We start from the raw sequence: 22892 nt of genomic DNA, 5'->3' as shown, positions 1-22892 counted from the left end.
GTGATGGTGGGGGTGGTGACTTGTAAATGTAAGGAGGAGGTGGTGATGGTGATGGTGGAGGAGGTGATAGAGATGGCGGGGGTGATGACTTGTAAATATAGGGTGGAAGCGGTGATGGTGATGGAGGAGAAGGTGTCGGTGATGGTGGGGGTGGTGACTTGTAAATGTAGGGTGGAGGCGGTGATGGTGATGGCGGAGGTGGCGATGGCGATGGTGGGGGTGGTGACTTATAAACATATGGTGGAGGAGGTGATGGTGATGGTGGGGGTGGTGACTTGTAAATATAAGGAGGAGGTGGTGATGGTGATGGTGGAGGTGGTGGAGATGATGGAGATGGGGGTGGTGACTTATAAATATATGGAGGCGGTGGATGGAGGAGGAGGTGGCGGTGATGGTGGGGGGTGGTGATTTGTAAATGGGGTGGATGGGTGATGGCGATGGAGGAGGGGATGGTGGGGTGGTGATTTGTAAATGTAGGGTGGTGGGTGATGGTGATGGTGGGGGTGGTGATGGAGATGGTGGGGGTGGTGACTTATAAATATATGGCGGAGGAGGTGATGGTGATGGTGGCGGTGGTGATGGCGATGGTGGGGGTGGAGATTTGTAAATATAAAGATGGAGGTGGTGATGGTGATGGTGGAGGAGGTGATGGAGATGGTGGGGGTGGTGACTTGTAAATATAGGGTGGAGGCGGTGATGGCGATGGAGGAGGAGGTGACGGTGATGGTGGGGGTGGTGATTTGTAAATGTAGGTGGAGGCGGTGATGGTGATGGTGGAGGTGGCGATGGCGATGGTGGGGGTGGTGACTTATAAATATATGGCGGAGGAGGTGATGGTGATGGTGGCGGTGGAGGTGGTGATGGTGATGGTGATGGTGGAGGAGGTGGTGATGGTGATGGTGGAGGAGGTGACTTGTAAATATAGGGTGGAGGGGTGGTGGCTTGGAAATATGATGGTGGGGGGTGGTGATTTGTAAATGTAGGGTGGAGGCGGTGATGGTGATGGTGGAGGTGGCGATGACGATGGTGGGGGTGGTGACTTATAAATATATGGCGGAGGAGGTGATGGTGGTGGTGATAGCGATGGTGGGGGTGGTGACTTGTAAATATAAGGAGGAGGTGGTGATGGTGATGGTGGAGGAGGTGATGGAGATGGCGGGGGTGGTGACTTGTAAATATAAGGTGGAGGCGGTGATGACGATGGAGGAGAAGGTGACGGTGATGGTGATGGTGGGGGTGGTGATTTGTAAATATAGGGTGGAGGCGGTGATGGCGATGGTGGGGGTGGTGACTTATATATATATGGCGGAGGAGGTGATGGTGATGGTGGGGGTGGTGATTTGTAAATATAAGGAGGAGGTGGTGATGGTGATGGAGATGGCGGGGGTGGTGACTTGTAAATATAGGGTGGAGGCGTTGATGGCAATGGAGGAGGAGGTGACGGTGATGGTGGGGGTGGTGACTTGTAAATGTAGGGTGGAGGTGGTGATGGTGATGGTGATGGCGGAGGTGGCGATGGCGATGGTGGGGGTGGTGACTTATAAATATAGGGAGGAAGGATGGTGGTGGTGGTGGTGATGGCGATGGTGGGGGTGGGGACTTGTAAATGTAAGGAGGAGGTGGTGATGGTGATGGTGGAAGAGGTGATGGAGATGGCGGGGGTGGTGACTTGTAAATATAGGGTGGAGGCGGTGATGGTGATGGCGGAGGTGGCGATAGCGATGGTGGGGGTGGTGACTTATAAATATATGGCGGAGGAGGTGATGGTGGTGGTGGTGGTGATGGCGATGGTGGGGGTGGTGACTTGTAAATGTAAGGAGGAGGTGGTGATGGTGATGGTGGAGGAGGTGATGGAGATGGCGGGGGTGGTGACTTGTAAATATAGGGTGGAGGCGGTGATGGCGATGGAGGAGGAGGTGACAGTGATGGTGGGGGTGGTGACTTGTAAATGTAGGGTGGAGGTGGTGATGGTGATGGCGGAGGTGGCGATGGCGATGGTGGGAGTGGTGACTTATAAATATATGGTGGAGGAGATGATGGTGATGGTGGTGGTGGGGGTGGTGACTTGTAAATGTAAGGAGGAGGTGGTGATGGTGATGTTGGAGGAGGTGATGGAGATGGCGGGGGTGGTGACTTGTAAATATAGGGTGGAGGTGGTGATGGCGATTGAGGAGAAGGTGACGGTGATGGTGGGGGTGGTGACTTGTAAATGTAAGGAGGAGGTGGTGATAGTGATGGTGGAGGAGGTGATGGAGATGGTGGGGGTGGTGAGTTGTAGTAGTGATATGGTGGAAGTCGAGGTGATTTATAGTAATACTTGGGTGTTGGTGGAGGAGGTGACTTGTAAGAGTACATAGGCAGTGGTGGGGGTGGTGACTTGTAGCTATACCTTTCGCGTGGTGGCCACCTATAGGAGGTAGAAGTATGTTCCTCATCCTCTGCCACAACATTAGTAGCGATCAAGCAGAATGCCAAAGCCCAAGCTATGCTTGGCCAAAGCAATGCCATGTTGTGCACTTCCAAATCTTCGCCAAGCTAACCAACACAACTCCTAATTACAGATCGAGATTACTTGGAAGTGAAGTAGTCAAGTAGCTAAAGGCTAGTTGGTGATGATTTAGATAGTAGCTATAAGCCTATAACCTCTATATATATATACTGAAGCCTTCAATAAACAACACAAGAAAAAGTTGGCAAAAAGTAGTAGTCTAATTTAATATCCAAAATTCTCAGTTTGAGATATTATTGAACAAAGTTAAACAAATTATTGGTAGAAATTTGAGGGTTTCCCAGTTTCCCCAAATGGAGTAGGTTTGAGTAAAGCTGGCCTTGTACTATTTTCTAATCGTGTTTTGGACATACCTTGACCATTTCGGCCGCTTCAAGTTCGTACTTCCCTTCAATTTTCAGTAGCGACCCTAAGATGGACATGATTCATTGAATTTGAAGGTTTGTACCTTAGTTTTAGCATATTTAAGTCAATGGCTATCATAAATAACATGGCCAGATCGACTTGCAAAATGCAACAACATGTCAACATGCCCGCCTTATTTCCATTGCAACTTCAAATGCATCATTATTTAGATTCTTTCAAAAAATGGACTGAAACAATCTTCACTTTTTTGGAACATATTTAGAATTACATAGATCATAAGTTTGAAGAAAATTACGCTAATGCATGAAGATTAGGTGTGCATTACAAGTTGCAATCATTGCTACACATATCTTTGCCAACTTTGTCCTAATTCTAGGCTTAATAACTTAATAACTTAACGAGACTTAATAAGGTCAACAGTTGCAGTATTATAGAAGTTGAAGATTGGTGGGTGGAGCTCACGAATTTGAAGTCACATTCCCCCCTCCCTTTTGTATTTTTCTAACTACATCTACCTTCGCAAGGTGTTTAACTGTCGGGACGTTGGTTATTGACCAGATGCTTGCTTGGCTACGATTTGGGGGATATGTTATTGTAATTTTGTATGTTTGTTCTAGTTTTTGTTCTACCATAATATTTCTACAAAAGACTGAGAATGAACCATCTTGATGGCTAATTAAGGAGGTGTAGATTCAATTGTCATTTTTCATATATTTCATTTTTTTCATTGAATTTATTTATATATTTCACTAGGCATCGAGTTGACCTGAGACTCTGAGAGTGTTGCGCTGCGACCTAGTACTACGCGTCTGCGCTCATATACATATATAGTTTCTCTGTTATTTAACAAGCAGCTTTTGGCAAACACATTGTGAGAAGCATCCAGCATTGAGAGCTAATACTAATCAAGCATATTTACTACGTACAATGATAGTTAACGTGAGCACATCTCGATCATTTTTTCAGTTTCATCATATGATCAAAGTTTACTAAAAATTACAAAAGAATTAAAACCGATATCTATTAGAGCTTGAAGTAAATGAATGCCAAATAAACTTAATTTTTTTTGCTTGAAACTACGGAATCATATCATGTATTACATACAGCCTAGTGACAAAGATAACAATTTATCAATAATCACAGTGAACAAAGTAAATGTGCCGAACTAGTATAACAAACCATTTAAACAGGGGAAAAGGCTCTGCTATTGAGGTTCTTAAAGCCATCTAGGCTACTTGTTTATTCTAAATTAAAATTTAACATTGACACTTCATTTGAATAATGATAGGTTTGTTACGTAAACGAATGCGGAAACGTGACAATTGGACAAAGAAGATTGAATATAGTGATAGAAATCGACAAAAAACAAATCAATTAAAACACTTACCAATGCAAAGCGAATAACCAATAGAAGTGGAGACGAGATTTACGTGGTTTGGCGTTAGCCTAATCCACCAAGCAAAAAGAGAAGAATTTTACTAATCAAGAGGTAAACAAATAGAGTACAATCACTCACAAACTAATCCCTAAGAATTCACAAACTCTCTCTCTCAAAATTTAGCCTTACAAATCCCACCAACCGGTCTTGTATTTATAGAGGTGGGTATCAAATTAGAATCCTATTTAGAATAAGAAACCAAAACCAAAACCAATATGAATTTGGTAACCGTGGGTAACAGATACCAACAATTCTCCACCTCGGTGAAGATTTATCCAAATCGAGCCGATCAACCTAATAGCAAATCCCCCTTTCAAAGCACAAATGTCCCAAGGACCAAACAAATAACAAAATGTCCCGGCGGACCAAACACGACCGTACCACATAGTGGTGCCCTACGCACCCTTATTAAAGGATCAAGCCGACCGTAGTTCACCAATGCCCTTAAAAGCCAAATCATCTCAAATGAAGGATATGAATCAAATTCAAACAATGTTGAAACTTGATTCCATAAACCACTTTGGTTAACATATCAGCTGGGTTCTCCTTGGTGTCTATCTTAGTGAGTAAGATATCACCCTCCTCTAAAATTTCTCTGACAAAGTGAAAATGCACATCAATGTGCTTCGTACGGGCATGATGAACTTGGTTCTTGGCCAAATATATAGCACTCATGCTATCACAGTGAATCTCGAGCTGACCCTGCACAATACCCAAGTCATCTAACAAACCCTGCAACCAAATAGCCTCTTTCATAGCCTCAGTCACCGCCATATATTCTACCTCTGTCGTAGACAATGCAACTGTAGACTGCAAAATAGACCTCCAACTTACCGGAGCACCAGCTAAAGTAAGTAAATACATACCCAAGAGGGACCGGACGCTTATCCAAATCACCGCATAGTCGAGTCCACATAACCCACACAAAGCTTACTAGTATCCCTCTCAAACATCAAACCAACATCTACAAGCATTACAAGAATGTACCAGAATCCATTTCACAGCTTGCCAATGTTTCTTCCCGGTTATGCATATATCTACTAACAACACTAACAGCTTTTGTGAAATGTCCGCCTAGTACACACCATCGCGATACATCAAACTACCAACAACACTTGCATATGGAACATGAGTCATGTACTCACGCTCCTCATTGGAACTCGAGACATAGTAGCACTAAGTTTAAAATGAGGGGCAAGAGGTGTACTTTACGGACTTTAGTGTTCCCATCAATACCAAACTTCAGTAGTACCTTCTTCAAATATGTCTTTTGAGACAAACAAACTATGCCTTTTGCTCTATCTCTCTGAATCTCCATGCCAAGAATCTTCTTAGCTTCACCCAAGTCCTTCATCTCAAATTCTGAGGACAAAAGTTGTTTAAGCTTATCAATCTCAGTCTTGCTTCTTGAGGCTATAAGCATGTCATCAACATACAAGAGCAAGTAGATGAAAGAACCATCATGTAGTTTGCGAAAATAGACACAATGATCATAGTGACTTCTTGTGTACTTGAGCCCTTAGCATAAACCGATCAAACCGCTTGTCCACTGCCTGGGAGACTGTTTCAAACCATATAGCGATTTTTTTCAGGTTTACACACCAAATCCTCTTTGCTTGCAACTTTAAACCCACTTGGCTGAGTCATATAGATCTCCTCTTCTAAATCACCATGTAAAAAAGCAGTTTTTACATCGAGCTGGGCTAGCTCCAAATCATACTGAGCTACCAAGGCCAAAAGGATGCGTATGGAGGAGTGCTTTACAACCGGAGAAAACACCTCATTATAGTCAATCCCCTCCCTCTGAGCGTAGCCTTTAGCTACCCATCTTGCCTTGTAACGTAACTCATTACTTAGAGATCATTCTTTCAATGCAAACACCCATTTCCCGCCAATCGCCTTCTTACCCTTAGGTAACTTTACAAGCACCCAGGTATCATTCTTATAAAGAGATTGCATCTCCTCATCCATAGCTGTCTTCCACCTTTCTGACTTGGAGCACTGGATTGCTCCATAATATGAGGAAGGAACATCTTCATCAAGACTTTCAATAACAGAAAGTGCATAGGTAACGTAATCGTTTAGCCAATACAATGGGGGAACATTTCTCTTAGATTTACCAGTTGCAATAGGCTCGATCATGAACTGGAGCCAAAGGACCAACATTCATATGCTCCTCTAATGGAGCCATATCCTCTGCATCATCATTTGTTCCATCACCTGTAATCACTATTTCTGTGTCTTCAACTGGAACATCACCTGACTGACTACCCATGGTTGCCAATCTACTAGATACAGAACCATCTGGACTAGGTGAAGACGCATCAATCTCCACCTGCTGCAATACCTCTTTGGCCATACTCTCCACCTGTTGAGAGTCAGTAGACTTCAACATAGAAGCCTCATCAAATGTCACATCTCTGCTCAAAACAAATTTCTTATCTTTCGGATCCCATAGCTTATAACCTTTAACTCCACTTTTCAGACCCACAAAGATAGCTTTCTTTGCTCTAGGATCCAACTTACCATCTTTGACATGAAAGTAAGCAGGACACCCAAACACACGAAGGGAATCATAATCCTGAGCAGGTTTACCAGACCAAACCTCCATAGGAGTTTTACCTCCAATTGTAGCCGAAGGCAACCTGTTAACAAGGTAGCATGCATAACTCACAGCCTCAGCCTAAAACGCTTTGCCCAATCCAACATTAGACAACATACACCGCACTTTCTCCATTAGAGTACGGTTCATACGCTCAGCTACCCCATTCTGTTGCGGCATACCTTTCACTGTGAAGTGCCTCTCTATTCCCTCATTCTGACATACTTGCAAGAATGGATCACTCGTATATTCACCACCATTATCAGTTCGGAGTCTTTTGATCTTTCTGCCAGTCTGAGTTTCAATCAACTTCTTCCACTTCACAAAGATATCTAGGACTTCATCCTTGTTTCTCATGGTATATACCCACAAACGCCTAGAGTAATCATCAACAAAGGTCACATAATAATGTTTGTTCCCTCCAAGAGATGCATTCCTAGAAGGACCTCAAACATCCGAATGAACATAATCAAGGGTTCCACGCGTACGGTGGATAGCGGTGCCAAACTTTACCCTTGTCTGCTTTATAGAGGTGGTACAGGGACCCACCAACTGGTCTTGTATTTATAGAGGTGGGTATCAAATTATAATCCTATTTAGAATAGGAAACCAAAACCAAAACCAATATGAATTTGGTAACTGTGGGTAACCGTATACCAACAAGGTTTCAGTTCCTTAGAATCCAACAGACTGCAATTTCATATCTATAGGTTTCAATTCCTTAGAATCAGACGGACTGCAATGCATATCTAGATAGTGACTAAGTAAACAGAAGTGTATCCTAAATTCCTAGCACTTCCAAGTGACACAGTTGCATGCAATACATAACTAGTATACAAAGGAGGTGGAGGAGATCTGTAGCAATTTATCTGAGGGGGTGGGTGAAGGAAACGGTGGAGGAGGAGGAAATTTATCACAGGGCGGAGGAGGTTAATGGGATGGTGGTGGTGGAGACTTGTAATAATTATATGGTAGACGAGGTGTAGCGTAAGGTAGTGGTGAGGGATTTTGATAATATGGTAGTGGAGATGCTGGAAACAGTTGATGTGGAGATTGATGATAATTTGGTGGAGATGATGGGGGGAGGACGAGGAGGTGATGGTAACGGGGACAGCTTGTAGTATGGAGGTGGAGTCAATGATGCAGAAGGAGGAGGCCGTGGCTTATAAATAAAAGTAGGTGGAAAAATTGATGTTAGTGAAGGCGGCGACAACCAATGGTTGTTAGGCGGTTGCCTTGACAGTGGAGGTGGCAGTGACCATGGCCGGCTTTGGTGGAGGTTTTGACATGTATGCATAATATGGAGGCTGTGGTAGAGGTGGGGGCTGGTAATAATAATGACGAGGAGGTGGTGAAGGCAAATGTGGTGGTGGTGAATTAAAGAAAAAAAGACAAAGATGGAGTTGGTAAAGGATAGTGGAGTTGGAGATGGTGGAGATGCTGACTTGTACTCAGAAACTGGCTTGGGTGGGGACTTGTAGTAGTATTTTCGGAGGAAGTGGTGGTGATCTGAAGTGATACTTGAGGGGCACTGATTAATAGTTATACACATGACGAGGGGCAGGGGACTTGTAATCAGGGCCGGCTCAAGGCTAGATGTGGCCTTAAGTGTGAGGCTTTTTTTCTAAGCTAATTGATTAGACTTCCAAATACAAAAGTATTAGAGACCAATTTGTGAGAATGTGAGTTTAAGATGATCAATGGTTGGGGATGAAACATGGAGATGAGAGAGAGACGCTCGAAGAGACGATTGATATAGAAATTGATAAATTTGTCTTTAATTAACTTGAGAAGAAATGGGAAAGGTGCTATCGAATATGGCGTGGGATTTACCATTTTCATTTAATATTTCCAATTAAGAGATTTAATTAGATGAGGACATTCCCACAAAAAATGAGACTAGTACGCGTTTGTAGCCATTAGATTTGTCATATAGTTTTGAAATGCAAATAATGTAGTGGACTATTGGATATTATTTCCTTTAAACCAATTCAATTTTCGAAATTTAGTGCAGGGAGAATTGGAGAAAACAAATTGACTACATTATCCTTTTGTGTTTTTTTTTTGCTTTTAAAAAAATGGTAATATCAAACATGTGCAAGGACAAACAAGGAAATTTGAGGCCTTAGGCGGCCGCCTAATTCGCCTAATGGATGAGCCGGCACTGCTTGTAATGATACTGCAATAGCGGCGGTGGTGATTTGTAGTGATTCATCTGAAAGCAAGGTTCCCTATAGTTGTATATGGGAGGTGTGGGTGACTTGTAGTGATAGTAAGGGTGTGGTGATTTGTAGTATACAAGAGGTGGAGGGAACTTGAAGGGAAGCTGTGGCGGTGAATTGTAGTAATATTCTGGTGATTTTTGTGGTGGTGACTTGTAGGGATATACTGGAGAGGGTAGTGACTTGTAGGAGTACTTTGAAAGTTTGTAGGTGGTGCTGACTTGTAGTATTGCTTAGGACCTTGTGGTGGCGATTTCTTCTGATACACTGGAGGTGTTGGTGACTTGTAAGTTGTAATAGTACCTAAGTGGTGATTTATACTGATGCACAGGAGGGCTTGGTGACTTAATGTAGTATGCAGGTAGAAGTGGCTGTGGAGGAGATGCGTAAATGAAAGATTTATAACCCTCTACATTGGCAATAAGAAAGCAAAACACCAAAGCACACATTATGCTACGCCAAAGCCACGCCATTGTCCGGCACTCCAAAAACTTGACGACCAACTAAGCTAGCTAGCCAATAATCACCTTGCACACCTGTTCATATTGAAAGTGATTACGTGAACCGTGACGAGATCTGTGTTACGAACCTTGCTGCTTAGATTAAAGATGGAGTGCATACGAACTGTTTATACATATAGCAAAGTTTTCAACCAGACCACACAACTCTTTATATAAGGACTTGGTTTTGTTCATCATAGAGTATTAATTAGGTCCCTATGTGACTGAACCTCGACGAACAGACAAAAAATACAAACAGTTTCGTAAGGCTCTTCATCATGGGGAGTTATTGCCACTTATATTGCAGTGATGATAAATGTCCAGTATACAACAATGTCCAGGCCAAGCCCCAAGTTATAAATGAAATGTAGGAAAATGGTTCCCCCATGATGAAGAGCCTTACGAAACTGTTTGTATACTGAACATTTATCATCACTGCAATATAATCACTTTTGCATAAAAAATATATATATATATAATCACTTTAATCTAAATTCCCAATCAGTTGAATTGGAAATTTGGAACTGAATCATATTTCAACGAGGCTGAAGACTATTTTAGCGTGGGCCTAAACTAAACGCCCACGGGCCTCCTTCCAACCCAACCCACAGAAAAGCCCAAAACAACAAAACCCTAATTCGACCCAACTATAAAACCCTAAAATCCACCATTGTTACAGAGAGCAGCAGCATTTTCTTCACAACTCCAAAAATGTCAAAACGAGGTAAAAAAAAAAAATTCCACCTAATACCCATTTCCCCCAAACTTGGGGACTGATAAAAATCGTTTCTTTATTTATTTGTGTTTATTATAATTACAGGGCGTGGAGGGTCAGCTGGAAACAAGTTTAGAATGTCACTGGGTTTACCAGTGGCAGCAACAGTGAACTGTGCAGATAATACTGGAGCTAAAAATCTGTACATTATTTCAGTGAAAGGTATTAAGGGACGTCTTAATCGATTACCATCAGCTTGTGTTGGTGATATGGTTATGGCTACTGTTAAGAAAGGGAAACCTGATTTGAGAAAGAAAGTTATGCCTGCTGTTATTGTTAGGCAGAGGAAACCTTGGCGCCGAAAGGATGGTGTTTTCATGTACTTTGAAGGTACATTATTATTATTTTTATTTACTTTCACTTTATGTGTAATTTTAGCTAGTGTAGTTATTGATTTGGGACTTAGAATGATGGTTATTAAAAAAGATAATACATTTTGAATGAAGTATGATAGTGAGGTTGGACTAGAAATGCAAAGTTTTGTGGTATGAAGAATGTAGTAGTAGTGTACCCTAGGAAGGCTAGGATATATAAGCTGTGTTGAATTGGAGTTCAGTGTTAATTGATGGGTGAGGGTGGTGGATTGTCTAGTTAGAGTGGCTTGCAAGTTCGTTTTTAGGTTAAAAAAGTTTGCTACCTGCTGATTTAGTCTTAGGACTTTAAACCGAGTTCCACCTGTTGCTGTGTTGACACTTGAAAATAATGATGATTAAAACACTGCACTCTACCAAAAAAGATAATATCTCCAGTGTGAGGCTGCTTTGAACCTGCTGGGGGAGTGGGTGGGGTAGGGGTGGAGGGCACTCAAATAAATTTCATGCTACCCCAATTATTGAAGTACCAATCTGCGCACACAACCCAGGGTGTAGTCATTGATTGATGGTGCTGCCTGTTTCTGGTGATACATTAAGTTTGTTATGGTTGCAATTTATGATGAAGTCGAGCTACAATAAAAATTCCTGTTTGAAATCTTCCGCCACAGGGTTGGTGTCCTAAAATCTTGTTTAACAAGGGGACTCAAAGTTGATTTTGTTTTGGGATTCCCAGTTGAGTTGATTTGGTGATGTGGAATATGCCAGTATGCAAACCATTTGACATAAGAAGTAGTGCATAGCTGCTCTTCATCTTTTTTGTTAATCATGATTTGGAAACCCGTCTGTACTTTGTTTGACTGAGGATTCTCGTATGACAGGGTTTTAATGTTATTCATTAACTCTTTAATGTTGATTTTACCAAGTTTGTAGGGAAGTATCTAGGTGTAGGAGAGAGCATGACATTGAACGGATTGAGTTCCTATAGTAAACAATTGGTAATTTTTGAATTCATTGTAAAATAATGCCTTTAAATGCACTTTTGAAGTATTAAGTGTGTGCTGTTGCTCTTTTAATTTGTTACACTATTTTATTAAATATAGTTTGTAAAGATAGATGTGTGAAGTTGTCTTTCTGTTGAGATGATAAGTTGGAAGGGCTGAAATAAAAGAAAACCTTCTAACCACGGTTAAATGAAATTAACAATATATGTTCAAAATGGTATGTTGTTTAGTTCAATATTTTAACAATGCAATAAAAGCAGAAATAAATACTGCTATATTTTGTTTTGTATGGTGGGCAAAAACACTGTCAATCTGGTGGGTTATGTCTTATTATAAATTGTGCTTGAACTGGTTTTCAAATCGGTTTTATTTGGTCTGGGTCTGCAGAGTGTTTAAATAGTTGCAACACAGGGATTGCTTGTGACAGTTGGAAATTTTCTCATTTCTTCACTGGTTTGTTTTGTTTGCAGACAATGCTGGAGTGATTGTGAATCCAAAGGGTGAAATGAAAGGTGCGTTGGTTTTTTTTGGAAGATATGATTTGTGCCTAATTAACTTTTTGAGTTGGTTGCTCGTAGATTATAGCATCTGATGTACATCTGAATGAAAACATAGTTTTTGTTAAGGTATTCAAGTCACTGCAAGATTTCTTCCACAGGTCGCATGTATTAATACTGAAATTTCTAACTTAGTTATGTGAAAATAATATTACGAAGAGGCATAAATAACTAAAACTTGGGTTTGTGACTCTTTTGATGAGCTGTTTCAATATAACAAAGGAACAACTTGAAGGATTGCATTGATGCATGCAATTAGTACCATACAGAAGTAATCTCTCTGGAGTGCGTTATTACTTAGTATTTATGTTTATTTCCTGGTTGTTTAGGGTCCCAATCTGGTACCCTTTTCTCCTAAAAATCAAACAGACTTCTGTTGTAATGGCATGTTTAATGTGAATTTTATTAGTTATTGGGTTATAAATGATGTTAATCATGTTCTCCTTTGGGATTTTATTGCAGGATCTGCTATAACTGGTCCTATCGGGAAGGAATGTGCTGACTTGTGGCCGAGGATTGCAAGTGCTGCCAATGCTATTGTCTGAGTGTTGAAGGGTTCTAATAGGGATTTTGTTGTTTCCTAGATTTGCTTAGCTTTGAACCCGACGGGATATTTTTGTCATCTGTTTGACCATTGTGTTTGCTTTCTCCAGTCCCTGATCTCAAGTTTTGTTATAAGTTTTTAGAAGACATTTGCGGTGTGCCTATACTTTGAAGTTTTATATTATTATATGGATGTTTGAGGTTATTTAAGTATTTAACCCTTTGCATAGTTTGAGTTGTGTTGAAATTTTTTGCTAATTATTTCTTTCGGAGTATGTTGAGGTGCTGCTCTTAAATGTTGCTGTTGCTCCTTTTGTCTTCCTATTGTACATTATTGCCCATGAGGAAATCATGGAGTCTTCTTATTTATTTGAAATTGACAATATGAGTTAGTGGTTTGCAATCTGCTTTATAGGTTTTCACATCAGTAATTGAAAAGCCAGAATGTGTGAATGTCTAATAAGTGGTTTGATGAATTTCTCGGTGTTCTGCAAAACTAGTTGTAGTTAACTGTTCACGTTGGTCTTGAATAACCATCATACGATTGGAACTCTTACAGTCGTTTATCTAATTATCTTGGAGATATTCGGGGTACACAAAAGAAATGTTCAGATATGGATCGTGATACTTGTGTGCTGTCTACTGCATGAACTATGCAAGTTTTGATATACCAGGCAAAATTGTAATTGTCGAACTAACCGGCTTGTTTTTTATTTTGCTTCACGGATATACTTGATTTTTTATCTGCCCGGTCCTTGGGAGTTACTTAAAAAAAAAAAGTGTCATCTAAAATTATTTTTTCGACCTTTTTGTCTTTGAGAGTCACTCCTTGGTGTTTTATACACTAACCACATTTTGTACACTAACCACTGGAGTTGGTCGAAGACATATTTATAGCCATTTAATTATAACTTGTGGCATAAGGATGTATCGGGTTTCATTACTAACATAAAACTAGCACAATAAGAGAAAGTTAGGTGAAGGAGGAAATTGCTAGATTATCTTCTTTTGATCTTTTGATCTTGAATTACCCTCACATAAAACTAGTACGAGTTGGTTTCTATATTGCTTTTGATCTTGAATTGCCCTCACCAAGGTATAGTTTTCAAATTTGGATAATATTTTGTTTCAGATTGCATTACATGTTGGTATATGTTGGTATGAGCATATATGGTGAAGTGATTGTGTTATGGACAATATGACAGAGTAAAAACAGTTCATTGTGAACTATCAATGTAGCAGGCCAGCCGCAGGCGGGCTAATTGGCTAGTTATTATAAAAGGTTTTACATACACAACATTTTGTAACTGGACTCTAATTAGTTAAGACGACAACGTGTATCATACTTAGCCAAACAGCCCCTTCTCTCCAAATCAAATCATTTTTTTAAATAAACACTAGCATTCTGGGCACGCTCGATGAGCGTGAAACCTATTCTGGACACGCCAATGCGATGCTGTTATTTTTCACACTTATTTTATGCTACCTATCCGAAACCGAAATCAATCGGGTTAATAAAAATCCTCAATTCCAAAATTCAAATTTGAATTGATCATTAAAAATTTAAATTTCCGACCTCCGATTTGTTGCTCTAGATGTAAAGAGGTCTCACTAACTATAGTTAGCAATTCGGCGAATTATTCGTTTAATTCGGAAAACGTTTAACAATGTCGTATTTATTAATAATACAGAATAATTTATTAATTCGGCAAGAAATCATTAATTCGCGAATTATTCATATTTTCACTATAAGTTTGCTGAGTATGTTGTTAAATTTTATCGTATTTTTTTATTTTTAGCTTCATATTATACTCGAATTACTTACGAAATCGAACTTTTGCCATTTCCATTTTTATTAATCTGAATTGAAAAAACGAATTCTTATCGAAGCTCGAATTTTATTCGAATATTTTATGTATCGAATTTTTGTCGTATTACGAATTACTAACTATGCCACTAACCCACTAATTTAGACTAAATATGTTAAATTTGTCAAAATAATAATAATAATAATAATAATTTCTTAAAATTTGTTCGGAATTTCTGATGAAATTGTCGAAATTTCAGGTGGTATTGTCGAAATTTCGAATGGCATAGGCAGTAGTATAGATTGTAATAATAGTGTGAAAATTTATCAAAATTTCGAGTGGTATTGTTGAAATTTCGGATGGCATGGGCAGTAGTATAGATTGTAATAATAATATTTGGAGAGGGCAAAATTGGAAAAACAAAAGAACGACGTATGAAAAAATACTGTAGGTGGGGGCGCGTTCTTTAAAGGAGAGAGATATTAGAGCATCATCAATGCGCTGCTATATCCCATTTCTAATGTGACAGATAGAAATTTATTTGACAATTTTGTTCACCAACGCGCTGCCAAACACCCATTTCTATCCCAGCAATTGTCAAATTCTCGACCAAAATAATCATAAATTTAGCAGCCACTCGCACGCTCGGGACAACTTTAGCTGTCCACATGTTGGACGGGTCAAGTTTTGCCTTCCAGAATTTTTTAATTTTTTTAATTAAAAAATTAAAAAGGTTCGATTTTGAACCGTGGGGCCCAAGATGTTAAACAGGACAAGTTTTGCCGTCTAGAACTTTTTCAAATTTTTTTAATAAAAAATTAAAACAACTATTAAAAAATATGTTTTGATTGGGAAGGGACAACTTTTGTCGTCTAAAGCAAATTCAAATTAGAGCTGGACAAGTATTTCCGTCTGAAATAGAAACTATAAATTTTGTGAAAATGCGTTGGTGTTTGACACAATTATAGCAATTTTGATCGACAAAAAAAGCTGATGTGTTACAATTTTTTTTTACAACGCGTTGATGATGGGCTTAGAGAGAGAGTGCCGTGTCTTTTTTACTTTCCACTTTTCGCTTTCAAACCAACAAGACCATTTATTTTGCTCAGAATATGGTGAAAGATCTTGGGAGGTGACCTGGTGGTACTCCACAAGCTGATGAAGGCATTCATTCTCTCTAGTCAGATTTGCATTCTCATTTGCTAGTCTGGACTTCTCAGCAAGCAATGCCTCCAATTGAAGTCTCACCTAAGATACACTGTTCTAAAAATTGGTCTAGGCGGCCGCCTAGGCGCTAGGCGGTGCCCAACCGACTCGGCTAGGCCCTAATCGTTTAAAAAATTGGTAGACCGACAAGGCGGATCGATTAGGCAGTCTAGGCGGTCTAGTCAAGTTTTTAAGTTTTTTTTTTTGAATGATTAAATGTCAAAAAATAAACGCCCGTGTAGGCTTAAGATTTGAATGAATTTAAAAGACTTAAGTCTAATATAAATTATATGCCACTATAACAAAGAGTATGTTTTTATATGAAGTCAATATTCCTCAACTATTACCCATTTTTGTAATAAGTATCTTTGTTTGTGTTTATTTTTTGAGTTATGGTAAATGATTTTCTTCGTTTCTTGTAGTATATGTGTGTATTACTATATATATATATTAGGAAAAAAAAAACCGCCTAGCGCCTAGGCCTAGGCGCTCTCCCACCGCCCGACTATCGCCTAGCGTTTTTTAGAACACTACCTAAGAAAGTGTCAATGTATTTAATTTATGAGTTTCAAGTAATGAAAGGGACCACATAAGATAGTTTTTTTGTACAAGAAAAGAGTCTAGAGGACCAATTTCAGGGAAAAGTAACTCTAGAAGTCTAGATGACACTGTTTTTTGTGAGTAACTCACAAGGACAAATTTAAGAGAAAAATAACTCACGAACCCACTATTTCAAAATTAGGAACTCTCAAGGACAAAATAAGTTGGCCTAACTCTTTTATTTTTTTAAATACCCATTTTACCCCTATGTGTTATTATAGATATAAAACATAAATTTTTTTAATTTTTTTTTTAAATACTAGTTTCACCCTTCTGTGTTATATTTATAAAGTAGAGAAATTTGATGATTGTTCATACCCAAATAGGTGAATATATCTCATACACTATATTGATATGTGAATAATGATTGTTTATACTCCAAATATGTATGAACAATGATTGTTCATACTCCAGTAGGTTCTTACTAATCATACATTATGTTGAGGTATGAACAGTGATTGTTCATGTTTGAGGTATAAACAGTGTTAACTATATTTAAGTATGAATAGTGATTGTTCATAGCTCATGTTGAGTTATAAACAATCAATGTTCATACCCCAAATAAGTATGAACAATGATTGTTCATACTAAATACACCGGGTTGTTTTGGTTGGGTCGGGACATTTATTATTTCGCGTCAGGAATATACCTGACCTTTCATCTATCCCGCCCATTTTTTATTTCGCGTCAAGGGTATACTTGACCTTTCATTTATCCGGTCCTTGTGAGTTACTAAAAAAAAAAGTGTCCTCTAGATTCTAGAGTTATTTTTTCGGCCTTTTTGTATTTGAGAGTCACTACCTGGAGTTGGTCGAAGACATATTTATAGCCATTTAATTATAGCTCATGGCACAGTAAGAGAAAGTTAGGTGTAGGGGGAAATTACTAGATTATCTTCTTCAGGTCGCCACATCATCCCTTTTCCATATCCTTCCTTGAGCCTTCTGTTCTCTTCCTCAAGCATAGAACATCTCTCTTGCATAAAGCTAAAATTTGATTTTATTGATCTCAGCTCTATTGCTAATGTAGCTGCTTTAGTCGCCATGGAAATTGCAAGAGAAAGGTATACTAATCAATATTCGGATACTGATAATGCAGGATGCAGGACATAGAAATGTTTATGGATTTGAATGCGCCATTTCTTGTGGTGTTAAACCAAAAAAGAGGAAAGATGGCAGGAGTGATAGCGATGACAGTATGACACACTCAATTCTATGATTGTAATAATATGCATATTATGTATGTGCATTATGGGCACAATAGTCTTTACTGCCTTTTTGAAGTCCGTGACAGGCGTGGGATTTGGTTGTGCATTTACAGAGAGAGTTGATGCGGGGAATTTAGAGTGTTCCCCTTTCCCTCTATGAGCATTTTGTTTTTGGGGGATTCGATGACATTGTAATTTTATTTTTGTTTTTTTTGGCATTGTAATATTATTTTGTTTTCTCGTTCATTCATAAACCATACACATACAAAACTCACTTTTTTCGTTTTTATATTTACTTGCTCACACTTTTGTTCTTTAATATTTTCTAGGTATCAAATTGATTTTCAAAACCTTCTATTTCGAAATTTAAAATACTTGTTAAGTTTTTTTCGTTCAAAAAAGTTGAACCTTAATATTCGACAATTATAAGACTGGACCATAGAATGTGCGTATTAATCATTAAGTTTGAAACGTTCGCCTTATTATTATTCTACTAAAAATAATAGAAAACAGAATGCATATTACTGGCTATGGAAATTACCCTTCAAAAACAAGTTTTAAATGCCATTGAGTCACATAAATAATGGATTTGACTGTGCAAGAGTTTTAGACTTTATACCAAGTAGTTTGTATGTGTTTTACATAAGACAATACATTATACTGGCACTGGGAATGGTACAAAGGAGGGGAAGTAAAATTGAGGGACATTTAGGGCAGCTGAAGTTGATTTAGACTCAAGGGTGTACGTCAGTTTTTGCGGCATGATTTCTTAGACTCAAAGGTGTACGCTCACATAGGGGTGTAAAAACGGCCCTCAAGCCCTCGGCCCGCCCGGCCCGACCCGGCCCATGAACAAAAAAAGCCCTCAAATTTAAGCCCGCATGCAATTTGAGGGCGGGGGGCCCGACCCCTCATGTTTTGAGGGAGGGTAAGGCCTAGATATGGAAACATGAGGGCGCCCTCGGCCCCGACCCTCTAAGGCCCCCACAAAGCCCGTATTAAGGCCCTCATTAATATTTAGATTTTCTAAACAAAATTACATATAATACCTTTAGGGTTTTAAGTTTTACTTATTATTACATAGGGTAGAAATGTAAATTTCAACTATAGTAGTTGATATAAATTTTTAGTATGTAAGAAAATTTTTAGTATTATTACATAGGGTATTAAAGCCACTATGTAAATTTTTAGTACGTAGTGGCTTTATGTAAATTTTTATTACATAATAGTATGTAAGAAAATTTAAATTTTTAGTTGTAAATTTTTTAGATTTTACTTATTATTACATAGGGTAGTTAGTATTTTTATTTAATGATGATACTCTTAGGGAGGACTGGAAGTTTCGTGCTTCATCTAAATTGCCCCATAACTTATGTAAGAAAAAATGCTACAAGTGAAGTGATTTTAACTTAAAGCCACTACTCTAAGCACTGCTAATATACAGACAAACATATTCGTCAAAGCAAATTTATGGATGCACCAGCCACCTTGTCTCCTTTCATCACTTGCGTTCTTTGTCATAACCACCACACGCAGGCAAGATTTCGTTACTTACTTGCGTTGCTTTTATGTATTATGTAATTTATAAGGGAAAAAGAGTGACCTATTCCGATACAACCAGATAAGAGTTTGAATAATGTAGACAAGTTGTACAACCCGCCCATAGACAGACCCCTCGGGGCCGCCCGCATTTTCTAAAGAGGGTCGGGTGAGGGCAAGGGCTGTATAATTTAAGTGTTGGCCCTCACAGGCCCGACCCTCATAGCATAAGGGGGCTGGGCCAGCCCGGCCCGGCCCGGCCCATTTTACACCCCTACGCTCACACTCTTGTTAAGTGGGCCTTAAATATTTTGTTGCGTGGGCTTAGGTCAACCGCAGTAGTCCCCATGCATAAATAGAGATGAAAAGGGGAAGATGACGAGAAAAAAAGAGAGGAAACAGAAATCATGAAAAAACAGTCTTCGTCGTCTTCGTCATCAGAAAGCAACGATGACGTTGACGTTGATGATCTCGATGACGTTGATGATTTCCTCATGAAGGCACACCAAAAGGCTTTGAGAAAGAGGGAAGAGAGAAAGAGAATAATAGAGACTTATAGAATATCTGAGGATACTATTGAATATCTTCCACCGTCAGATGGTAAGTAGTCGTCTTCTTCTTCTTCTTCTTCTTCTTTTCGTTCCAATCATTACATATTCAAACACTAATTTCATATAGTTTTGCTTCTCTTTCTGTCTAACATAACACCTTGAATTTTACTTTCCTCTTTTATTATTAAAAAAATTATCTTTGTTTCGCAGATCGGAAAATTTTCGCAGAGCATCCTTGTCGCGTAAACAACATGGTTCTTTGTGAGTGTACTTTCATAGTCACCGAGTTGGCTCCTGTTCGTGACAACGGTAATTATAACTGTTGTAATTATTATTCCTTCTTCTATTTATGCATACCTTGGATTGTAATCAATATTATGGTACCAGTCACCCGTATTTATGCAAGAGGTCAAGGGTATCACCCAGACACGTTATTGCAGCTTGAGCTCAACCCTGAGACTTATTCGCTTGATATTGGTGACAAGTTCACGCTTCTACTCACTCCCATACCAAATCCCAATGGAGCACCTCACACTGGCTATAAGGCCTACGGGGTAAGTCATCTTAATTTCCTCGTGCATATTATTATTATCACTACTACTACTGTATTCGGCGTTGTTGCTCAAATATAAAGTTGCCGGTCCTTTGCAGGGTAGCTACTTTTCTCGATACGATTTTGAGTACGAAATGTCTGGCATTCTTTCCAAGCTTTCAGTTATTCCCTCACCGGATACTGGGGATACTGATGCTGAAGTGTACGTATCTTTTATTCGCCTACTTGCTTGAGTTTGATATTTCATTTGCGCGAACTATTAATCCTTTTTTTGGGGTTCAGGTTCGGAGAAGCTTGTTTTGGAACTTTGTATGATGAAGGCCTTGTCATGAAGATGAAAAATATAAAATCTAGGAATGTGCTTTGGGAAGGCCAGAGCTTGTCACTCCTTATCAAGAAAGTCTGATAAATCCCTGTTTGTCACCGCACAACAAATAAAACCCTGCCAAGACTGCCTTTAATTTAATCCCACAGTACACTTGCTAGCTAGTATTGTGCCCACTCTTCCCTACTGGAGAAAAATGATTCAATCTGCGCAATATTGCTACTCTTTTAATATGTATGTTCTTTAATTTGTGGAGTTCCCTGGTTTACTATTTCATACTTTCATGTGTTACTTAACGTGTGGAGTTCCCCGGTTAATGATTTCATACTTCAATATATGTTCTTGGGTCCTCATTTTTTACTTGTTGGGTCCTCATCTCTAAAGCACGGACGCACCTATCAATGGGCTGTGTCCGCGTCGGACACGCGTCGGACGCGGACGCGGACACGGACGCGGCATGGACGCGCGTCGGACGCGGTCAACACGGTCAAGACGCAGTCAACTAAACCGGACGCAGGTCAAGACGCAGTCAGGACGCGGTCAACATGGTCCGGACGCGGATTTTGACCCAAAAAAATAAAAAATAAATCAAAATAATATTAAAAAACTCAATTTTTTCAATTTTTGTTTTGTTAAGACTTATGATATGTTTTTAAAATTTGATTAGGAAATATTAAACTTAATTTTATGGTTATTTATCTTTAATAGTTTTGAATTTATGAATGTTGATACATTTAATTTAGTTTATAATGTTTAATTTATATAAAATAAAATTATAAATATTAATTAATTTCTGCGTCCTTTGACGCGCGTCCGGCCCCTACTTTTTGAGATATAATCGAAGTCATTTGCGTCCGTGTCAGCGTCAGCGTCGAGTGTCCAAGGTCCGTGTCCATGCAACATAGGTCCTCATCTATTTCTTACTATGACAGGATTGACAGGGGTATGTACTTATGTAGTTTGTATATATATGCAACATACTGGGGATTGGGGATTATGCAAATAATACTGCATTGTGTTTGCTCGTCAATAGTATCCGCTGACGGGGAATCAGGATTTTAATCGAATTGCATGCCACCAAAAGGAAGAACTTCATTAAACTCCTTTCAAATGTAGAGATATAGAGAACATTTCATAAAAGATTGTGCATAAGTACTGCCAGGTGTTCTGCAAAACTAGTTCTAGTTCACGTTAGTCTCGAAGACATTTTTCTGAACTCTTCTTAAGAGTAAACAAGAATAACCATCATACGAGTGGAACTCTTTGAGTCGTTCATCAAAGATCAAAATCTGAAATCTAATTATACTGGATATCTACTATCTATATACTAAAGCAGAGACCTTTAAAGGAGGATTTTCTCTCTCCTATGTGGCACTCTAATATGAGAGTTAGCCTTTTTTCTATCATATGTGACACTCTAATATGAAAGATAGTATTTTTTAATAAAATTTACAATCCCAATGCATAAAAAACCTTTGGAGAGTTTGAGTGTATTTCTAATTCCTATATTTGGAGAGTTAGAGTGTATTTCCAATTCTTATATATTTGATCAAATAAAAAAAATAGGTGATTTGTAGAAGGTAATTTTTTTCTATTACTACTTAATCAAACACTTTTAGTGTTCCATTCTTATATATTTGATCAAATAAAAAATTGCTAAAAATAGGTGATTTGTAGAAACTAATTTATATTTGATCAAATAAAAAAATTGCTAAAAAATAGGTGATTTGTATAAACTAATTTTCTATTACAAATCATACAATTTTAGTATCTATGATAAAACACTGACTTATTTCGAATATATCCTTAACATGGCCTCAAAACATAGTTAAAAACAATTATACAAAATATATAATAGAAAATGAAAAAAAAATAACAAAGAAAGCAATAATGACAAATATTTTAAAATATATATATAATCTTGAATGAAATTAACGACAAAAAAAACAATTAATGGGGAACGGAAAACTGGATGCAAATGTATCGAACTAACCTCAAATAATATTTAACGGGAAATCGAAAATTGAATGCAAATGCAAGCATTAAACTAATCTTAAAAAGTAATTAATAGAAAATCGGAATATGGATACAACTGTATAAACTAACCTCAAAGAATAATTAACGGAAAATCAAAAACTTGGATACAAATACATCAAAAAATTATTGTCGAAAAATCAGAAACTGGAAGCAAATGCATTGAGCTAACCCTTAAAGATTAAATTAACGGGAAATCGGAAACTGGATGCAACTGCATTGAACTAACCTCAAAGAAAAAT

At 38.7% G+C, this 22892-nt stretch overlaps 3 protein-coding genes across 3 annotated transcripts; 2 read left to right on the top strand and 1 right to left on the bottom strand.

Annotated features, from left to right (window-relative positions):
• Nucleotides 1-981: 981 nt before the first annotated feature.
• On the bottom strand, nucleotides 982-2599 carry LOC147500339 (uncharacterized; the record flags this gene model as incomplete). Its single annotated transcript, XM_086563632.1, has 1 exon — nucleotides 982-2599. A coding segment is annotated over exon 1 (1527 nt), but the record flags the coding sequence as incomplete, so codon positions are not given.
• A 7664-nt stretch (nucleotides 2600-10263) lies between these two features.
• LOC147500338 (large ribosomal subunit protein uL14-like) lies at nucleotides 10264-13056 on the top strand. The gene is made up of 4 exons (XM_086562006.1): nucleotides 10264-10361; nucleotides 10458-10742; nucleotides 12198-12239; nucleotides 12747-13056. The coding sequence occupies exons 1-4, from the start codon at nucleotides 10349-10351 to the stop codon at nucleotides 12827-12829; spliced, it is 423 nt and encodes a 140-aa protein (XP_086418132.1). The 5' UTR covers nucleotides 10264-10348; the 3' UTR covers nucleotides 12830-13056.
• A 6406-nt stretch (nucleotides 13057-19462) lies between these two features.
• On the top strand, nucleotides 19463-20969 carry LOC147500337 (uncharacterized). The gene is made up of 5 exons (XM_086562005.1): nucleotides 19463-19787; nucleotides 19949-20047; nucleotides 20126-20292; nucleotides 20390-20493; nucleotides 20574-20969. The coding sequence occupies exons 1-5, from the start codon at nucleotides 19595-19597 to the stop codon at nucleotides 20695-20697; spliced, it is 687 nt and encodes a 228-aa protein (XP_086418131.1). The 5' UTR covers nucleotides 19463-19594; the 3' UTR covers nucleotides 20698-20969.
• Nucleotides 20970-22892: the final 1923 nt, after the last annotated feature.

This window comes from Coptis chinensis, chromosome 5, assembly GCF_015680905.1.
Source record: "Coptis chinensis isolate HL-2020 chromosome 5, ASM1568090v1, whole genome shotgun sequence".
In the NCBI taxonomy this organism is placed as follows: Eukaryota; Viridiplantae; Streptophyta; class Magnoliopsida; order Ranunculales; family Ranunculaceae; genus Coptis; species Coptis chinensis.
Note: the sequence above shows the minus strand (reverse complement) of the source record. Positions and strands in the feature narration are given on the sequence as shown.

Excerpts from the sequence above, each read along its gene's own strand:
- LOC147500337 (XM_086562005.1), top strand. The coding sequence starts at position 19,595 with ATGAAAAAACAGTCTTCGTCGTCTTCGTCATCAGAAAGCAACGATGAC. Across the intron at positions 20,293-20,389 it reads CTGGCTATAAGGCCTACGGG|GGTAGCTACTTTTCTCGATA; the intron begins GTAAGTCATCTT and ends GGTCCTTTGCAG. Across the intron at positions 20,494-20,573 it reads GGGGATACTGATGCTGAAGT|GTTCGGAGAAGCTTGTTTTG; the intron begins GTACGTATCTTT and ends TTTGGGGTTCAG.
- LOC147500338 (XM_086562006.1), top strand. Across the intron at positions 10,743-12,197 it reads TGTTTTCATGTACTTTGAAG|ACAATGCTGGAGTGATTGTG; the intron begins GTACATTATTAT and ends TTTTGTTTGCAG. Across the intron at positions 12,240-12,746 it reads TCCAAAGGGTGAAATGAAAG|GATCTGCTATAACTGGTCCT; the intron begins GTGCGTTGGTTT and ends ATTTTATTGCAG.